Genomic DNA, 21,137 nt, shown 5'->3' with positions numbered 1-21,137 from the left:
GACACCAACTCCATTACGTGGGAGAATCCTAGATAGGAATAATAGGTCTTTTCTGCATAATACAGATGTGTACTCATTTACCATTATCATGTCTGGGTAGTCTAAATCAGATCAACAAACTAAGGTCTGTGGGCTGGATCTGGCCTGTGAAAAGTTTATCAAATTGTGAACTGGCTCAGAGAAAGAGCAGTAGAGGTGTCCCCAATATCCTACCAACTGTCTTGGTTTATCTATTGTCTCTGCAGCATCTGCTAATCACTGGAGGGTGAGCCTATTTGTGGCTCATAGCCGGAGCTGGGTTGCAAACAGCAGCCCACAGTGGCAAAAACTTGTCGAGCCCTGCTCTAAATAGATTTTCTAAGTTTCAGGAAATTCTTTTACTCGGATCTAGCCTAAAATGCTGTTGATATATTGTTTATTTCTTTAATTAGTCTGGGTATTTTTTGTCCTCTTATTATGTTCTAATAAAAATGCTTTCATTTTAATAATAAACTATGAACTACTTCCTGGAATAGATTTATATAGACCTTTGCCTACATAAAGAGGTTTATTTATAAATGCCACTGACCTGGTGAAATTGTAATGAATGCTTATCAGATATTTCTCTTTCAGGTATGTTAATATTAAAAAATAGATTGTTTTTAATATTATAGCATCATTTAAATCTAGGTAGTTTTAAAAAACAGGACGGGTTTATGAAATTTCACTAGAAAGTAAGGGTTTGTCCTCTAGGCTACCCAATCATAAAACTAGAATCTTAACATTATGGATTTTTTAATTCTTAAATTTAAAATTTCTCAAACAGTATCACCACTAATTCTAGTGAGTTCATCTATATAGAACAAAAAACTTCCTTTGGACAGGGCTTTGAATAGCATTATTTTATGAAATGACATGCTTTCTGAATTACTGGAGAAATAATAAATAAATCATGTCTATTTTGGAAAAAGAAATCCTTTTATTAATGATTTATCATCAAATGTATACAACTTGACAATTCATTTCAAAACTACAAAGAACAAATCCAGGAACATCATATTACAATACTCTCACATTTCACACCTCAGCATGATTTTAAACCCGTCTTGTATGGAGTACTGCAGTAGAACAAAAATTGATTTCATAACATTTAAGCTTTTAACATTTCCTTATTAAAGTTTACCATATACATCAAAATATCTCTGCAGAACAACTAATTAAGCACCTACATTTAAAAAAATAGATGGGCTATATGTCTCATATCTGAGACGCCAAATACAGTACATGTATTACAAATCCTTCAAGAGCACGCTCACTCACAGCAGTTAAAATCTGATCAAAGTGAAATGATTGATGCAAATAATAATAAAACATAGCAATTCACTTGACCAATGCTGATTCAGACTCTGTAAAAATGGAACAAAAGAAGGAATTATACAGGCAAAAGTGCTAATAATCAATAATGTAAGCCTATTTCTCTCTTTGGTAAGTCAATCAAATCAAATCAAATCAATCAAACTGCAATCATTGAAGTCCAGGCAAAATTCATGCAATATTTTGCTTTTCTGTGTGTGTTAAAAGGCTCAATCATTTTCAGATTTTCTACTAAAGAGAAAGTTAAAAGTGACCCAGCACTTGCCTGTTATATTTTCTTCTCTCTTTAGATTTCATTTAAATATACTGCTAAACTAAAAATGAGGAATTTCATTTCTTTTATAAATAACTTTTGAATAAACAATTGTTTGAAAAGTTTTTTAAAATAAACACCATAAATAACAAAATATACATAATTTCAATGATGATATTTAGTTCCTAATAGGTTTTACCCCAAAATACATCACTAAATAAATAACCTTTGGACTTCTCTAACATTTGGTGAAACGTGAACTGTTCTCAGATAAGAATTTCATTTGAAGAATGAGGAAGTACCGTTCATTACCTTGTTTTAGTAAAGCTTTCATTGTACAGGCAGACTTTCAGTAATTTAACCACAAAATAACAGAAGCATCCATCTACCATATAATATGGCGGATGTTTCCCATTAAAAATAAGGCATTTAAAAGAACACCAAGTTGAAACATTTAAACTTAAAAAATTATAAAAGCAAACTCAGGAACTTGAAAACAAAGAAGATTTTCTGAAGAAGTACCAACCCAGTCCTGTCCTTCATGGTTCAGGATACTAAGACAAAGGTAATGCATAGTTTTCCCTAGATAGTGGAGGGAGTGTCATTTTCTGTTGAGCAACTTTAAGGTTGAAAAAGAGTCAGAAGGTAAGCGGAGTTAAAGGATAAAGGAGATGAATGAGGGTGAAGAAACCTTGGTAATAAATCTTCCCAAGGAGGAAATAAACATCCTACAGGGCTGCACCTATGCAATCATGTACTTGAAAAATAGTCTTCCTACTCTTGATGGGCCTGACAAACATGAGCAATTAAGGAGAAGAAAAAAACTCCCAGAGGTTATACTTCAGTTACCAGGCTATTATCTTGCCCCAGCCGCTTCTTCACCTGTAACTGAAGTTATTATAAAGGCAAATGGGAAAATTGCAGGCCACATTAGCAAAGCAGCTACATAACAGAACGCAGGGTGCTATACTGTCACAACTCCAGCATAAATATATAGATATGTATATGTGCATGCATACACACACACACACACACACTTCTGCAATAAGACAACAGGTGTTCTTGAAGCTTAGGTTAAACCAATTTGCAGTTTTTAGGAGAGCCCATTTAAACCATTAGCAAATGAAACATCAATTTTAACAGCTCTGTTATTAGAAAACTAAAAATAAGGAAACAGACCATTCATTTCCTATTCATATCTTGAATTACTTTACAGAAAGTGTTAGGCAGAATGCTTCTCTACTCCTTGTTTGATTCCAAGCACAAGATGCAGAAACCAGTTAAATTGTACAGTCCAGCCTTTATCTCTGCAAACCTCAATCTGATCAAGGAAATACTTTTTAGCATCTTCCTCACTTTTACCTACTGTCAATGCATCTCTGATATATTCAATATCTTCCTTGCTGGTTAACTGGGGCATTCCAGTCATTAGCATCATGGAGAACAGAATGATCAGCAGGTTGGTGTGATGTCGAAGAGCTAGATAAGCCTTCACACAAACATCCTAGAAAAAAGGAAGAAATTTTCTCTCTTTATTGACTGAACATGCTGAAAAAAAGCTCATTTTAACAGCTTGCTCAAATCTGAATTATTCAGCACCAAATCAACCATACTTAATTCTTAAAATAAGCCTGAGATACTAGGGTTCATTTTAGCAGAAATACTTAGCTAATCTCCCTATCTGCTGTTTCAGCACTACTTCACACACTTGCAGATCTGGGGTGTAAACTTGGGGAGGTATTGTAAAATCTGAAGGTCCTTTTGTAACAATGCTGTAGGAAAAAAATGAAACATAAAACTTCTGCCTCGCAAAAAAGCTCATGTTTAATTTCCCTAATGTATAATAAATGTCACTAACTAAAGAAGCAGAGATGATTCATCACCTCTCTTAAAATTGGTAGTGCTCCATTTATAACAAGAGGCTTCACAAAACGCCAAGAAGAGATGCACCTTTGGGGCAGTTCATTTATTTTTTATTTACCTGTAAACTTTACAAAGATGATTACTCGTTTAATGGAGAACTTTTTCAGGCTCAAGCTTCTGAAGAAGGTTTATCCAGCTGATAGATAGCTATTATTTTCACCAGCTAGAGTATTAAGCGCTTTTGCACCTCTTTTGCTGAAGAAATGTTGGATTTCTATATTCTACTGTCATACTGAAGTCAACAGAGGAAAAAATGTTCGTATGATAATTGCTTTACCACTTGTCTATACACTCTGTTTGCACTTCATTTAGAAGCTTTAGAAGGACAAACAATTCCTATAGGCCAGAGAATTTACAATACTTCTGAAAAGATTATTTAATGGAAAGGAACAAATGTATTCACTGAATCCAATTATTTTACATTAAATTTATACCACTTTTATTTTTAGAAATACACCTTTTGAAAACTATTTGAATGAACCAACACAGTGAAGCTTTCCTATAAGCAAAACATCATTATGCTAAAGTTAAGCTAAAGAATACATTTCAGTAATGGAAAGATAAGTTACTTCCTAAGAAAGTTGCATTTATTAAACAAAAAAAAATCCAAATAAGTGAACCTCCAACCATTTAGATTCTCTTTAAGATCAGACATTATGCTCATTTTAAATGAATTAATTTAAAATACCTTAGAAAACATTCAACAATACAAATAGTTCCAGGTAGCTTCTCACAAAGTACCATCAAAACCCTGCCACAAAGTTCATTTTTAATTAGGTTTAAATCTTTTTCCCCAGTGACAGACAGAAATATATTTCACTTTAACAAATAAACTAAACTCAAACTTAACTGTTGAACCATGGGTTATGTTGACCAGAGTGGAGCTTGTAACAAAAAAAATAATTTAAGCTTAACTTTGTAGGCACAAGTGTATCTCCTTAACATCAGAAAGGAGGATTTTCTACTTCTTTATATTAACTTTGAATGAGAAACCGTTGTCACAGAAGCTGAATGCTAATTAGCTTCTCCAAGGAGATGAGAGAAAATGACATATATAGTCATATAAAAAAAAGTTGTTTCCAGGGAGACTAGGCACAGCCGGTGTCAAGAAGAGAGGAAAAATGAAACAGTGGCTTCATAAGACCTCAAGCTTGGTGTCTCAAAGGATATTAAGGTTTTAAGAATCTGAGATGACTTGTAAAATTAATTGTTTGTAAGTGAACTGAACAGAGTTTTGAACAGATGCTCACTAGGGAACCAGATTTCTATTTTGCAGGAGGGGCAGAGAGGTGAAATCAACAGCACATGTATGCAATCAAAGGTATGAAAAACGTTGCCACAGAAAATGACCATAAAAGGACCTTAGAGAACAAAAAAAGAAAAAAAACCCCAACCCAAACTGAATGAAGTGAAAGCACAGACATAAAAAACCCTCATACACACAATGAAGGAACAACTGATATTTTTGATGGCCTAATGCTGTTGTAGGCATTAATCTTGTAAATTTTTTGAAGTCTTTCTAATGTACATCGTCCAAATTTACATATATAAACCTTCTCTTCCCACCTCACTTCCAAAGGATGAAGAGTTACATATTTTCCCTGTTGCCTTTTCTTAAGAATCATATAGAAGATTTGACTACAAGAGGTGTTCAGGTGGCACTTGAAAAATATAATATTGCATTATCAACTCTGTAGCAAAGTAATTAGCTGGGTGGATAAAAATCAACATTTTTAAAAATAAAAAATAGGATTTTTAAAATTTAAAATCAGATTTTTTGATTTAATTGTGTTTTTAATTTTATTTGTTAAGATGCTTTAAAAAACCCCTATATAAAGATAGTTTTAATTTAAGATACATTAAAACTCAAAGATATCATCATGGAATAGGGATTATAACTTCTAATTACAGATTAGTTGAGACAATATATTCACTTAACATTTTCCAAAAAGTTTTATAAATAGGTCACAATAGGCCATGGACTACATTAAGGGCCCAATCTTATGGGGTTCCTAGAGGCTCCTCTACAGATTAGTAAAGACTAAATAAAACCACTCTACTCACTCAATGGGACTCGGTGCTCAGTCTAGAAGATCCCATTAAGCATCTCTGTGATGCTTAGTTTCAGTTCTCAAACTGTGGATTTGTATCTCCAGAGACAAAATTCTTGTTAACAGCAGTATATGGAGGTGAGACAGAACAGATCTTATTACCCACCCATCAGCTCTCTTGTCTCTGTAAATATGTGTACACACAAACAAGCCCTTACCTCTCTCTAAAAGTACAAAGTTTCAAGAAATTAAATGAATAAAGGATATCAAGTAACACAAACGCACTTTTTGTAGAAAACAACGATTACATCGAGGCTTCCTGACCAATGATTTACAGTGTGATTTAAATCAGGGGTTCCCAAAGTTTTTATGCCACAACCCGACAACCCACAGCCCAGAAGTGGCCATAGCCCGGCAAACCATGGCCCAGCAGTCAGAGCTGACTGCAGCTGGAATTTCCAGCTGGAAGACGGGTAAGGATACCCCCACCCCTGGACGGGGGGGTGGGTCAAACTCTGTGCTGCCCTGGGCCTTGCAAAAGGAGCTGCGGCCTCTCCGCCTGGCTCTGTGGTTTGCCAGTCCGCAGCCACTTCCGGTCTGGCAACTGACCACGCTGCGGACCAGCAGCCAAACTGCCGCAGCCTGGCACTGGGCTGCGGCCCGGGAATTGAGAACCCCCAATTTAAATCATAATTTAAGCTGATTTGATTTAAATCAAATCCATCCTGATAATTAGTAATCAAAATAAAAATAAAGCCAAAAGGCAATGGAGGTATTGCAAAGGAAAAATGTAAGTAAAGTAAAAAGCAATGCTTTGGCAGACAAAAAGCTGCAGACCATAGAAATCTGAAATAGAACTGGAAGTGGACAGTCTCAGGGTTTTAAAAAATTAAAGGAGGAACAGCTCTCTGATTCACAGAGCCTGTTGTCTTAGCTTCTGAAATTCTATATTAAAGAAGTCCCCCTATTTCTGGAAAGGTGTTACTTGATCCCAGCCAAAAAGCTAGAGAATAAGAAAAATGCAGATAAGTACCATTACTGTTACCACAATGGACATAAAGAACAATGAAGGAACTCTAAGAAGTATGTAAGGTAGCCAGAAAATTCACCTCTATGAGCAATAAAATATTCTTCTTCTCAGTTCCAGCCCAGATGTCCTGAAATGCACCTTTGTGGTAAAGGCACAGCGTATCAATAATGCTTTCAGCAAAATAAGGCTTCAAAACACAAAATATTTTAGCACCTGAATTCCACTAAATATGAGGGGGGTGGGGAAAGTAAAGCTTAGGCTAAGTTCTGATAGAATGATCAAGAAAATATATCAGGAGACTGTTTCTAGCTTTGCCATGCCATGAATAATTTAAGAAGAATAGGTAACTATGTGTTTTACTGATTAACTGCTTCTAAGATCTGCAATATGACCTGTGACTAGGGTTATTTTTAAATGCCCAATTTTTTTCTCTTCCAATTATTTTAAATAGGAACAAACACCAGATCATTTAAAAACAAAAGTTTATCTGAAGAACAACATACTATGTGGCTGCACATCAAATTAATTAGAGATAATGTTAAAAGTTAACAATAAGGATCAATAATAAGACTTCTGTATTAATATTTTATAAGACGGTCGGCAGTCACAATGAATAACACACTTATTTACAAAGGGCCAAGATGTACCTTGTCCACTGAAAATGAAAAGGTACTGTCTTTTCTTAAACCCACCCCCCTAAGAATATAGCTTACTAGAGGAAAAGATCTTATGTGATGCTTTCTTGGCACATGAAATGTATTTTAATTTTCTTTTTATTGATTTAAAACAGATGACCCATTCAAATAAGCATTGCCAAAGTAGCAATTTAGAGACAGACTATAATACTGCAGAACTTCACACTGTAGTTAAACTTTAATCAGTCTTTATCCATCGCTTTCATGAAAAAAAGATACATAATTGACATTTCATATGAATGTGATTGTAGATCAAGAAACTATAAACTGAACTTGTACCTTTTATTTGGTTATGACTACTAGTAAAAATTGGACTGGTGGCCTTAAAGCTCAAAATGTCTATCTGAATTAGTTAGCAGTAATTTAACTCCTAAGCTTAAAGACTGTGGGCTGAAGGCCCACACCAGAATTTATGTTGATCTGTACTAGTGATTTGTTATTAGCAGCCCTTAGGGGATATTGTCCAGTTGCTGGTACACATTGGCTCAGTGCATCAATGAGGTCTGGGAACTGGCCCAGTGGGTAGCTATGCAGGCAGCAAATTGTATAGATGCCAGCATTGCTTTGCACTGGTGTGGCAGCATTTACACTGGTTACATAAATCTCAAGCCTACTCAAGCCTGTACTTAATGTCAGTATTTCATTGCAATTATAGGAAGGTTCAGCTTACTGGAAGATATACTGAAACAAAAATCACTCAGCCATACAATTGGAGTGAAAGTGTGATGGCTCAGGCTTTCTAGTACTTGCTTTTAAATGTGTTTAGCCATGTTACAGTGCAGGTATATCTGTGGGTCACTTGGAATTCTGCACTGCTTAAAACAGTGATATTGCTTCAGTGCTGGAGCTGTTTTGGATTCAAAATGGAGGACTGTATGGGTTTATTCCTAAAAAACCTATATCAATATATACTTAGCTACTTTAAAAAGCATAACTTTAAAAGTGGCAGCAGTTTGTAGAACTCAGTCTTCAATGACTTCATGTCACAAAACTACCATAGAACAATAAATTCCTATTCAGAAAAAGCTACTTAGAACCTGGTAAGTAGGCATGCAGCCCAGGACTGGCCCAAGAATTTGAAGAATGCCCAGCCCCCATTGGGCAATCCCAGTCAAGAAAAGCAAGGCTGCTCATTCAATTTACCTGCACAGTAAGGAATGCCAAAAGCCTTTTACATGCTTTGGAATTCTAGTTCCTGTAACTGGATAAGAAATTTTGGCACTCAGCTATGCCTAAAATAATCTAGACTATTATATTTCAGCACATTTCTATTAACAGGAGTTCTAGGGACTCTTGGATGTTGAAGACTATGGAACCATTAATGGATAGAACTTTGCTTAATCAACTGATTTACATCAAAAGATTGATTCTTACCTGAAATTTATGGAAATGCTGACTTGTTTTCTTTCCAGAAGTTCCCATGACAAACAGAAAATCTGGTGTCAACACAAAAGGGACTCTTTCCTTATTAATTCCAAGGAAACTTTTGTAATTCCCAAGAATATGGCCAAAGTCAATGTGAAAAAGATTGCCTTTATAAAAAGAATTCAAGATTAGTTTGGGAAATAACAACCAAGCAGTACTAACCATTACCATTCACAAAACTATTGTCAATAAATTAATTTGGGTTTACTTTACTATATGCCCCACTATGCAAGAGCAGACGTGTTTTGGTTTTTTTATTCAATCCAGCAGGTCCTCTCAGTAAAATATTATTGACTGAACTTATCTTTGGCATCCTTTAATAAGCAAGCAGAACCACTGCATCTTATAATATAAATATCACAAGTTACTTTGTAAAAACTTATGTCTACACTATATATCTTTAAACAAAATCCCAATGGAATACAGTAGGACTAAACACCTTCTGGATTTTTTTTATAAACCATCTTACATGTTTCTATAGTGCATATAGTGTATCCTTGCTAATTCAACAGGACTTCTGATAAAGATATAGAAATATCTGTCTGCTGGAAGCCAAGACATTTAATTAACTACTCAATTTTTCCTCAGACCCAATCCCCACTGAGCTTCACTAGGCTTGTATTCCTGTGCCCAAAGGCAGAATAGGGCGTAAAACTTGTCACAGATTTGGTTTTATTTTATTTTTATTGATGAAAAAATACAGCTCTCCACGAGATTCTATAAGCTTGTTACAAACTCCTATTATTAAATGCATCTCCATTATGGAAGTTCTCAAAACCCAAATGATTTACAATCTGTAGGTTACAGATGGACTGGAGCTATCAAACAATTCTGCTTGTGTTGGTGAAGGTAATGCATAATATCAGTTAAATATGCATCTAATAAAACAGACCAGTAAATACCAATATATAACTCTTAAAAACAAAACAAAACAAAAAACTTACCTGATTCTGTAATCATAATGTTGTCGTTGTGTCTGTCTCCTATTCCAAGTACAAAGGTTGCCACACAGTAACCAGCACAAGAATAAACAAATCTTTCCACTGCTGCCTGAAACTAGTATGTAGCATAAGTTTTAGGGAGGTTAAACTTTTTATGCTTAAGACTTAAACATTCCTTCAGTAATTCCCTTAAACGGTTATTTTTATTTTTGGTTCAGCCCATCAAGGGTCACTGTCCATTTTGTTAACAAGTAACAATGAAAAAATAGTAAGAAAAGTCCATGTATTACAGTTCTTCTTTCAAGGTCTGTATAAAGATTAAGAACAGGATCCTGCACTGCATTCCCCTTAGGCTCTGCTCCTAACACAACATACACATGAAGTAGCTATATACTGTTATCCCATTTCACAGAGCTGAACACTGGGCTGAGAACTCCAGGGACTTGACCAAACTCAGTAAGCAAACCAATGCTAGGCTCCTAAGTGACTTAGAAGCACACACCCTATTTAAAAGTCACTTTGGTGCCAGCTGGAAGAGTCAAAAACTCACCTTTTCTTCAATAACACATCTTTCTTTAAGCCACTGGTTTAATATTTCATCCTTAAATGCACCTGTGTTGCCAACTGTACTTTGTTGAATTTTAGCAATTGTTGTAGCATCCTTCACAATTTCAATCATTCCTACAACAGACAAAAATGTCATCTCTTAAAGTACTTTAATAAAATACAGCTGTATAGTTACATATTTAAACCAATGCTATTTGCATACTTTTTAATGAGCTACAAGGTTGCATGAAGCTCTTATATTCTGTTGAGGTATTTGCATTAAGCTGTTGCCATTCCATAATTCAAAGTCTTTATGTATTAATGCAACTCCACACCACAAATGGTTGCAACTGTAGTATTAGGAAATTGCTCCATAAACTGGAATCTGTGCTAGTATTTGATACTCTTCCTGCCTCTTCCCTCCTCTTACACAACTCCAGGGAAGGAGCCTGAGGTTATTTCTCTTCTTCCCGATTCTTGGGATGAAAGCTGATGATTCTGGTGCTGTGCTCCCTGCACTGTTTCAAGTGCCTCGCAGCATAGAGAATATGTCTGTGGTCAGCATCCTGTCTGTCATGCCCAAGACAGGCAAATTTCATAGCACCTGAGGCCCTCAGAAAGATAATACAGCAGGTTTTTCTTCCCCCGTGCTCCCTGATAATTCCTCCTCTTGGGGAAATTCTTTTGCTCTGTGTGTTCTTCCCTCCCCCTGTAAATAACATTATTTTGGAAAAGCGAGGTTAAAAGCTATTTCATATTGCATGTGCAATATCTGTAACTGCCAAGGTTTGTAACTAATCTCCCCTGGGTTCCAGCATCTCAGCCTAGTTATATAGAGAACTAGTGAACTGCCCATCAAGAATGACGGTGGGGATGGGGATTGGAGGGGGGGGGGGGAGGGGCAGGCAGGAGGCCAGCACTGTGCTGCCACCACCCTGTGCCCCTGCTGCCTCCAGGGAGCAGGGCCAGTGGGGGAGGGGGGGGAGGCGCGGCAAAGCCAGCAGTGCTCCGTCCCCTCTGCCATGCAGCGCTCCATCCACACCATCATTCTTGATGGGCAATTCACCCCGCATGCAGCACTGGCTGGAGCCACGCCCTGCTGGGAGCCACGCCCCCCAAGAGCATTATGGACAGACACAAGACAGATGAATCAAGCCCTTATATATATAATTCTTTTTTCTCTGCTCCTGACCCTCTCTCCTCTGGCTCTCCCCAGGCAGCTGCTCTCCATCCTGGTGATGGTTTCAGCCAGGTGTTGAGAAATCAAGAAAATGCTTGTTTCAGTTTGACATTAAGGAAATTTAGAAGTGGGTTTTGTCTCCATACTGCTGGAACAGTATTAATCTGTGCTGGCTTACAAACATTCCCTGTAACTTCATACATATTTAAATAAAATAGGGGAGAAGAATGGGCTTTGGGGAAACCCACACATGAATATTTTTGAAGAACATGTCAGCTCCATGAGATACCAAACCAGTACAAAGAGCCACGCATTGAAGGTTAATAGTTAAACAGAGACTTCTTTCAATATACTGAGCAGCGGCTTTTATCTGATCAGTCACGCCCCTTTCTGAGGTGCTGAAAACATGCTAAATTCTTAGATCTGCCATAAAACAGAAAATCCCCTTAAAGCTATGAATTACAAGACGATACATTTCTTTGAAATTAAAAAAGGAAGGTTATTAAGAACCCATAAAAGAAGAGAGAACAATGTGGTTTATAAGCTAAACTCAAGGACCTTGTATAAACTGGCAGATATTTTCCCCAGGTATTTTTATGTGATTGGATTGTTTAAACATAAATTTATATGCAAATTCAGCTTTAACTTTTCTAGCACTATTAGGTTTTCTAATAAAATGCCTCTAATGAGAGAGAATAAAATTTCAAAACATTTCATATTGGCAATAATGGTAAAATACATGTACCATACTAACAATTTTACTCACAAGTCATTTTAAATTTCCTTTTTCATTTTAATAGAAATTTAACACTATTTTCTCTTTTTTTAAAAACATAATATCTAGCTATACCAAGAAAGGGAAACCCCTTTGTCACACCACCTTGCGTTTTATCAGCATGAATTGAAAATTGCTATGTTGCTTGGAAACCATGATGTCATGAATGACTTATGCATGTGACCTAAAATGAACATTGCTAAAGCCTTTTTACTGCAACTGAATCTAGTCATATCCCTCATATTTTACAGAACAGGTTTCCAGAGAATTCTTAAATTTACTGGTAATCATATCCTCCTACCTATAAAACCATTTTTGTTGCAGAGGGAGGAAAGTAAGGGAGAAATAACAAGTCAATACAAATTTTGAAGATATCTGCCCATTTGATTGCTACTGTGCAGCCTGCTATGTGGATGCAATCCATGCAACTCAGTCCTAGCTGCTTTTACATGTCTGCAGGAAATCAGTGGCTTTAGGCCCTCGCTGCACTCAAAAGGTTCATCAGTACAGCTGTATGGCTATATAGCTATGCCAGCAACACCCTCTAGTGGAGACGTACCATATACTACTAAACAAGAATTATTCTAACAGACCACGTTAAACCAGTTCCTTAAACAGAATACGCTAATACTAAAAAAAATTCCTGTCAGAATATTGTCTCTATACTAGGCTTTCTGCTGGCCTGGCTCTGTTGGTTAGCTAAATAACATAGCTATGCCAATAACATTTTAAGGGCAGATAATATATCAGGCAGTCCTTAAAGCTTAATGGTACTGGCAACAAAGATAGGCAGAAGGCAGGGTAGAATTGCACCTTACAGATTAACTAAATCAGAGTTGCATAGCATAAGCTTTCACGAGCAGCAGCTTACTTCATCAGATGCTGCGAAGGGTCCCTATGGCAGGGTCCCTTCACAGCAGTAAGCTACTACTCATGAAAGCTTATGCTATGCATCTCCAGTTTAGTTAGTCTATGGGTGTGTCTATACAAATCAATGTACTGTGCATTAAGCTAATCTAATGCACAATAAAGCATCACCTTCTACACATGCACATCAATTACTGTGCTTTAAATTAGGCTAATGTGTCGTCTGCTACTACCAATACGTACAGGTACAGTATAACCTAATAAATCCAGATATCAAAGATCCAGAACTCTTTTTAAAAATACACTACTACTGAATGTGGAGGTAGAAGCTTGCATGTGGCAGCCACTGCAGCTGCCACCATCTGCCACCCCGTGCCGCCGCTCTCTGTGCAGTCACTGCTCCGGGACCAGCCGCCATTCCCCCCAGCCCTCCAGACAAGGAGGGGGAAGCTTGCACGCAGCAGGTGCCACCACCATCCATCACCCCACCTCACATGTGGCCACTGCTACCCCCCGCTCCATGACCAGTCGCTGCTTGAGTTTCAAAAATTGAGAATTTTCAAGTTTCCAGCAGGTGCTTGGTCCCAAGCATGTCAGATTTATGAGGTTATACTGTATTAGAAAAATGACACATTAACTAATGGGACCACTGCTGCCTGGCTAAGCCCCGATCTCTGTGGGACAGTGAAAACTGTTCTGGCTGAAAGGCAGCTGCCTCCCTGCCATATGGAAATCACAATGGCTCTCTCCACCACACAGCTGGGAGGCAGCTGCCCTGCAGCTGGGACAGCTCTCCATGCCCCACGGAGAGAGCTCTCCATGCTCCACATGGCTCAGAGGCAGCTGCTCTGCGAGCAGGGCAGCTCCCCCACCCTGCAGAGATCAGGACAAGTCCTGATCTCCATGAGGCTGGGAGACAGCTGTCCTGCAGCTGGAAGAGTTCCTCCCACCTGAAGGTAATAGGGGCTGGCCTTGATTGCTTCATGGCTGGCAGGCAGCTGCCCCCAGAGCCAGGACAGCACCCAGAACTGACCCCCCATACCCCCTGTTAGCCCTGGCTGCTGCAGGGGGGCACAGCAGGGCAGGACAGTTCCCATTGTTCAGGCACATGTTCAGATGCATGCCCAGGAGCACGTGAATGAACCTGAATTTTCTTCATAGAAAATTCAGGCACGTTAACTGCATGTGCAGATGTGCCCCACAAGGTGCAAAGCTACCCTGCTTCCTGCCTGACTTCAGCCTAACACAGCTAGCTACCTCTCACTGGCAACAAAGTCTTTGAAATTTTATCTTTGTCCAAGATAGGTACAGAATCCTCTTGGCTTAAGCCTGGTAAGGCAGCAGGTGGACATAGAGAAAAACGGAATTTTGGATTTAAAGGGGCAGGGAAAGGCAGTGTATAGACTGATGTATCCAGTACCAGGAGGAGCTAGGGGTCCTGGGAAAAGTGAGGCCTTTCTCGAGAAATGTGAAAAATATTGGGCAAACGCCATGCATGAGATCCCTTTTGTTATTGTAAACCATGCCTCTGACTGCTCCATTTCTAGGAATAAAACATTATTTTATTTTGAAGAAACTGACTGATTTCACTGCTTTTTCATACACATTATAGCTTCCCAAAGGGAAATCTAGAACAGGAGCCAGATCTATTTGGACCAAAGGAAGAAACATGGTTGGTAAAAGTGTAAGACTGTGGACACAGCCTAACTACAGCAAAAACCCTATTATCCGGCATGAGTAGGGAATGCTGGGTGCCGGTTATGTAAAAATTCTGGTTATCTGAGGCAGATAACATGGAGCGGGGGGGAAGGGGTGGCGATGGCCGCTCACAGAGCAGTGACAGCACAGGGTGGTGGCAGCTGCCACCGTATACAAGCTTTCCTCGCCCCCCCCACAGCCGGTCAGAAGTTCTGGTTAGTAGAGCATCCCGACTTATAGAATGCCAGATAACATGGATTTTATTGTACATGATAATAGCACTCAGAAATGCAAACACTGGACCTGTCTTTCAAAAGGGGTGTACACAGGGGGCTTGGGAAAGGGTTCAAAGGTCCAATTGACCCTGGAGCCAACACACACACACACACACACACACACACACTCTCTCTCTCTAAACCTTACATACTCTGGAATAATTTTTACTCATCAAATGCACCATACCTATTTTGTTTCCAGTAGAAATGCATCCATATGGCAGCAAACACAGGTCCAAGGATTCTGCTTCCCAAATGGACTCCATGATTCGTAGAATCTAATCATAAAAATGCCAGGTATGTTCACAGTTCTTAATCATCATTGCTTTTGTATCACTTTATAGCCCAGTGGTTCCCCATCTTTCTAGATTCATGGCACCCCCTCTCAGATGCAATGCTTCTCTCATTTGTTTTTGGAGTACAGAAAAAGAGAGAAATTTTCCTGTTGCAAAGAACTCAGAAAGACCACAATATGGCAGAAAGTTTTTAACATTGTGGATTCTCATTTGATGTCTCTGGGTTTATCTTAAGAATCAAGTTTGCAGATCTAACACTGCATGGCACCCAGGAGAATTCTTGAAAGGATCGCAAGGCACCTCAGGGTGCTGTGGCATTGAGTTGTTGTTATAGCCATTGTAGTCTATAAACAAACAACTACTTTGTCCAGACTCTTGAGATAATAATTGTGGCTGATAGTTTAACAAGGTTCAAAAAAGAGGCACTAGAAAATTCACGAATGATAGAATTATTCTCTATCAGTTCATTTTAAGAAAACCTCAGAATGAGAACTTCCTAGGCCTCTGAAGGCTGGAAGCCATAGAAGGGGAGGGGCAGGGGATGGATCTTTCTGAGTATGCCCTGGTTGAGTTCTCTCTCCTTAGTATCCACTCTCTGCCACTGTGAAAGACAGGGCTAGACAGACCTGACCCACTAAGCAAATAAACTAAGCCCGAAAGAATAATAAATCCACCTGAGGCCACAGAAACAGTCCATGGCAGAACCAGGATTTAAACTTCTTGGCTCTCAGTCCTGTTCTCATCCAAATCTCTGCCTTTATAAAAATACGATCATTTATTATTTACCCTTCTTTAACAGACCAGAACTGAATACATTTACAAATACAAACTTTTACATAAATCCTCCCAAAACACTAATATTTTTAAACTGCTCTATCTGGGCAATATCAGAGGCAATAGGAGGTTCCTACAGGAGAAATATAATCATTTACACTCTTATCTTTGAAAATTTATAACAAGTCTCCTGATACTTTTCCTGTAGCCAGCAAATGAGCCAAGTTAGCCAAAATGACAGGTTAATTTTATAGAATGGAGGTTTCAAATTAATGAAAAAACTTAAGGGTTGCGTCCACACATGCAAGCATGTGCGCTTGCAGCAGCTCAAATAGAAGCAGTGCAAATTTGAGCCAGGGCTTTTTGCCTCAGTGCGTGTGCCCAGCCATGCATGATGCTGTGAGGCAAATTGTGCCACTTGGAGCAAGGAGGTGAGCAGGGGGCTGCACCCGGTTGCAGGCAGAGCAGGGGGACTAGAGCTGGGCGCGGACCAAGCAGGGGGCTGTAGCCGAGCAGGGAGCTGCACCTTGCTGCGGGGCAAGGAGGAGAGACTGGAGCCATGCGGGGGGAGCAGTGGCAGACCCACCCCTCCCAAGCTGCCCCCCCATGTTCCCCTGCACCCTCAGTAGTCCCCCTTACTCCTCCAGCTCCCCCCACCCCCTACTTACCTGGCATGGAGCCCAGGTCATGGTTGCTGCAGGCAGCGTGCTTCAGCACCAGGGAAAGGGCCAACCACAGAGACGCTCTGGCACGCTACCAGAGCGTCTCTGTGGAGGACCAAGCCTCCGGTCGCCTTGGGGCATGGTCCAGGACTGCGCCCTGCCCCACTTTTTTCTGCCGCAGTTTTTTTTGATCCCTGGGGTCTAATTTTGCCCCCATGCTGCGAATTTGCAGGGTGGGGAATGTTTCCTTGTTCCTGCATGTGCCTCTTGCAGCATCTTAAAGGGCTTTGAGATGCTGCAAGACGCACATATGCGGTCATGTGGATGCATCCAAGGTGTCAGATCCTAAAGCATAGCCCGAGTACACAAGGCACACATCAGGAGACACAAAATACCAGTAAGACAAAAGAAGGCCTGATTCTAACTAGGGCTATGGTATAGCACCACAATAGAGTTTAATAAATAAAGATGCATTCATGCTTTGGCTGGATAAAAAATAGAGCGTATGTGAAGAAAAAGGTATTACAAGAGCTATAAGAGCAAAGTATTGTTTTTAGATTATAAAACAAATAGTCTAATAATCATACCTGCAAAATAAGCATGTCCTGACGGAGGTCATCTCCATGTTTGAAGATAATGCCTATAGTTTCATTTGACAAAGCTGTGGGATCTGCACATTTAAACTCAAGCCAGAGGGGCTTTTTCTTGGATGCCATTACTTTGCATTTTTCAATCTGTAAAAAATAAACCGGTCACTGAGCTTTTTTCCTTCTGTAGGTACCATCAAGTCAACACAGCTCATGTAGAAGAAGCTGTGAATACCGTTCCTTCTTTGGCATCATCAACAGAATTGTTTATTAAGTTTCAAATTGTTACACTCAGGGAAGCACAGTCAAGGGGTGCAGGTGTGTGTGTGTGTGTGTGTCCGTGCATGTGGTGGGGAGGGGGGGGAGTATTTCAGTTGCCAAAAAAGTCTAATTTAACTTACAGAACTTTCAATATTGATGGCAATATGTGAGCTGGAAAGAGCCAGGCTAAAGTGGTCTTGGCTAGAAAAAAGATCACTTTGTATTTACAACTCAAGAATATGAGTTTCTGAAATCATAGGGAGACAAATATGGAACCATGCAATAGCATTATTAGTCAATCAGCAGAACATAAGTATATTTATAGCCTCCTCCTCCCCCCACAAAATTCCTGTTGACATCAGAGGGTGTGAAATTTGTCCTTAATCTCTTGATTGTAGTTGGTTCCCTTGGGTAAATCTTTTAAACAAAGCATTATGGTAGCACAACAGTGGTAATGTAATTATATATAAAATATGAAAATAATCATCTCCCCTACCATCAATTCAACTTTAAGACTGAGAAATCCAGCACCGAGGCTCAGGAAATTCCATTATTTAATGTTTTTCCAATGTACTGGTAGTTAGTTAAAGGATGTGATAGTCTTTGCAGAGCTGTTTTCTGGGTTTACAAAAGCTTAGCTTTGAAACTGGTTTAAGCACAGCCCTTTATTAAAGCCATTAGCAGTGAAAGGACATCTCAAACTTGAAGTCTTTCAATGTAACTTAATTATTCTAAAAAATCTGGACTACATGCTTAGGTGTTAAGCCACCTGCTTTAAACCTTAATATTTGGCTGAAAACTTCAGCCTAAAAGGGTTTTATAGCAAACTGAAAAGTGCATTGACTGGAAGATGAAATTCAAACTTAACTATAGTGATCATTATGATTTGTGATCAAAGACATTTTATTGTTTCAAATGTAGTGTGCAGAAAATAAAAGGAAGATATAGCCTAGGAAAAGCCAGGCCAGGTAAATGAGCTGTCTTGCCACCAAGGCGACTGTGACCGATATATGGTATCTGTGTGTCTCATAAACCACTAAATTGATCTGACAGTATCCCACCACTTCATTCTCTTAATTTGGCAGACGTGTACTTGTGATCATGTTTCTTTTGCAGCAATTACTATTTTACCATCTATCTAGGCACTTATAATACACAGCATTTACATTAATCAAGTATGAAGGAGGACATGTTTATACCAGAAAGCATTCTGCAGAAAACAGATTCTGTGACTGAACTGCATTTGAAGCATAAGCATAAAATGCCTGCAAACAAAAATGTTATCTATGCCTTCTTTCCACACTAAACAGCAGAGTATTTTCTGTACTTGTACAAACTCCAACTCCAAATGCTTTCTAGAATTAAATGATATACTTGCAGAAAGAAACAGCAAGATAACTGAGAGGAAAAAATCGGGGGGGGGGGGGGCAGGAGAGGGAAAGAATGTTTATGCTGATTTAAATATGAAAAATGTTTTTTGTTAAAAAGATACAGGAAGATTATTTTGAAAGGCAGAACAAGAAGTTTCTATAACAATTGCTCAATGATATGGAGGTTCAGAGGTGAGATCAAACCAGATTTAAAAGGCACATAATCAGAGGTCTAGAGACTCAAAACCAGTGAAGCTGACTGAAGTAGTTCTACAGAGATTTCTAGATAAAAGAAAGCCAAATACAACCTAGATCCTGAAACTAATGGGAAGCCAGAATCATCTGAGGTTTAGTGTCTGGTGAACAGCCTTCTTTCAACACAAGACATAGTCTTCTGCTTCTATCAGTTCTAATCCTGGGACTTGTGAAGGAATAGAAGAGTCAAAGAGAAATGAGTTAAAGGCATGGATGAGGATCTCAGCAGAAGTCAAGTCACAGGGGGCAGTGACACATAAGATAAAGCAGTTGTATTACAACTTGGGAGTCCTCTCTCTTAAAAGTCCATTAGAGCCCTTTCCTGTTTGACAAATCTATGGAAATCTGGTCCAGCATGGGCTATTAAGCAACCATCAGGGATGTAACTGTAAGGATATGACAGGACTACATATGACCCGTTTCTTGTACTCTTCCCCTAAAGCACTTGCTATTTACCAAGGTGAGAGACCGAGTACTAGGCTAGTTGGACTTTTCATCTGCTCCACTGTTGCAACTCTTATGTTCCAATTCCATCGGCAAAGTTATAGAGCTAGATTGGTAAATCAAATTATTTGTAGAGAAAACATTTTCAAACTATGAAGAATATGTAAAGAATCAAATACACTTACCACCAGTGCGCCTGCTCTCAGTCCAGGGTCATATGGTACTCTGAAGCTTTCTGGAAGTTTGTTGTTCTGCAGTTTTTCCAGCTTTTGTTTAAGCTGTGTGATAACTGCAATTACAAAAAAGATAGCCACAGTTATTGGGTTCAATAATCAGAAGCAAAATGATGCACCTCATCAGACCCATTACGTCTCAAGACTTGTTTGAAGGATCCTGTTTTTAGCAGCTTTTTGAATTGCTTGAGTCTAGGACTTCCGGACAGGATCCTGCAGTCTGGAGACCCAAGGAGACTGTCCATGCTGCATCTCTATGGATAAGGAGGCTTCATAAAGGATTTATAGATTTGAAGTCCTCAGCCTCTAGGACAGAGGCAGAGGTGGGATGGGAGAGTCAAGAGCTGCTCCTGCCCTGCTATAACCAGGCTGCATGGGAAGTCAGGCTCAGCTTGGGACACAAGTTACAGAGCAAGGAATAGCCATAAAGGCAGTCCACCCAGTCGCAGAAGCCTTCAAACCAAGGGCAGGAAGCAACAAGATCCCTCTCTCAACCACTTGGGCTAGGGACAGAAGTTACACATAAATCAGTCTAAGTGATCAGAAACTGGTTTAAACCTGTAACAGAACAGAAGTTCAGTGCACATAAACCAGTTTCAAAATAGACAAAAATGGTTTAAGATAAACCTGGTGGAATGTAGTGTCAAACTTGACTGATTGAGGTCAAACCGGTTTATGGAATTTCTGTCCCATACCCCTTCCTGGTCCAAGTTAAATCACAGTCCCCCAGCATCCCAACATGTTCTGGAGCCCTGGGCTGGGCTGGGCTGGGCTGTCTGCTTTAGAGAGCAGGGATAGTCCCACCCCTGAGCTCTCTAGCAGGAGCAGTGAGGGCTGGTTGACAAGGAGGAGGGGGTGAGAAACCTGGCTGGAGACTGCAGCCAGGTCTGCGGAGAGGGGGGGCAAGGGGGAGGAGAGAGGAGGGGGGCAGCCCCTGCCAGACCTTTCCCCCCTGGAGCAGAGAGGGCAGGGACGTGGGGCAGGGCTACAGTCTGAGAAGGACTGCCCCCACTACTGGGGTCTGGGAGGAGCTTTAATCCCCCCTTTCCCAGCTCAGCATGCTGGTGCCGAGCCCTGCAGGACCAGACTGAAAGGTGGGAGGTGTTGACAAAGACCTGGCACAATCATCACATGTATGTGCTGGAGATGGAGGAACAGGAGAGGGTCCCAGACAGCTTCAGCTACAGCTTGAGCACAGCTATAGCTGTGTGACCAACAAAAGCAGTGAACTACATTTACATTA

The 21,137-nt window shown here is 39.6% G+C and overlaps 1 protein-coding gene across 5 annotated transcripts in view; it reads right to left on the bottom strand.

Annotated features, from left to right (window-relative positions):
• Nucleotides 1-936: 936 nt before the first annotated feature.
• Nucleotides 937-21,137, bottom strand: part of PIK3CG (phosphatidylinositol-4,5-bisphosphate 3-kinase catalytic subunit gamma) — a 42,758-nt gene continuing 22,557 nt past the window's right edge. For 4 of the 5 annotated variants that reach the window (XM_059725869.1, XM_019487455.2, XM_059725868.1 and 1 more), the window contains exons 5-11: nt 19,847-19,950; nt 17,332-17,478; nt 15,200-15,290; nt 10,222-10,352; nt 9,675-9,786; nt 8,680-8,837; nt 937-3,110 (exon numbers count right to left, since the gene is read on the bottom strand). In XM_059725869.1, coding sequence (XP_059581852.1) covers nt 2,829-3,110; nt 8,680-8,837; nt 9,675-9,786; nt 10,222-10,352; nt 15,200-15,290; nt 17,332-17,478; nt 19,847-19,950 — 1,025 coding nt within the window. In that variant the 3' untranslated portion in view covers nt 937-2,828. Of the gene's footprint in view, nt 3,111-5,593; nt 6,749-8,679; nt 8,838-9,674; nt 9,787-10,221; nt 10,353-15,199; nt 15,291-17,331; nt 17,479-19,846; nt 19,951-21,137 lie in introns of all 5 variants that reach the window. The other variant, XR_009461517.1, reaches the window with a different exon arrangement.

Source organism: Alligator mississippiensis, chromosome 4 (genome assembly GCF_030867095.1).
Source record: "Alligator mississippiensis isolate rAllMis1 chromosome 4, rAllMis1, whole genome shotgun sequence".
Lineage (NCBI taxonomy): Eukaryota > Metazoa > Chordata > Crocodylia > Alligatoridae > Alligator > Alligator mississippiensis.
Note: the sequence above shows the minus strand (reverse complement) of the source record. Positions and strands in the feature narration are given on the sequence as shown.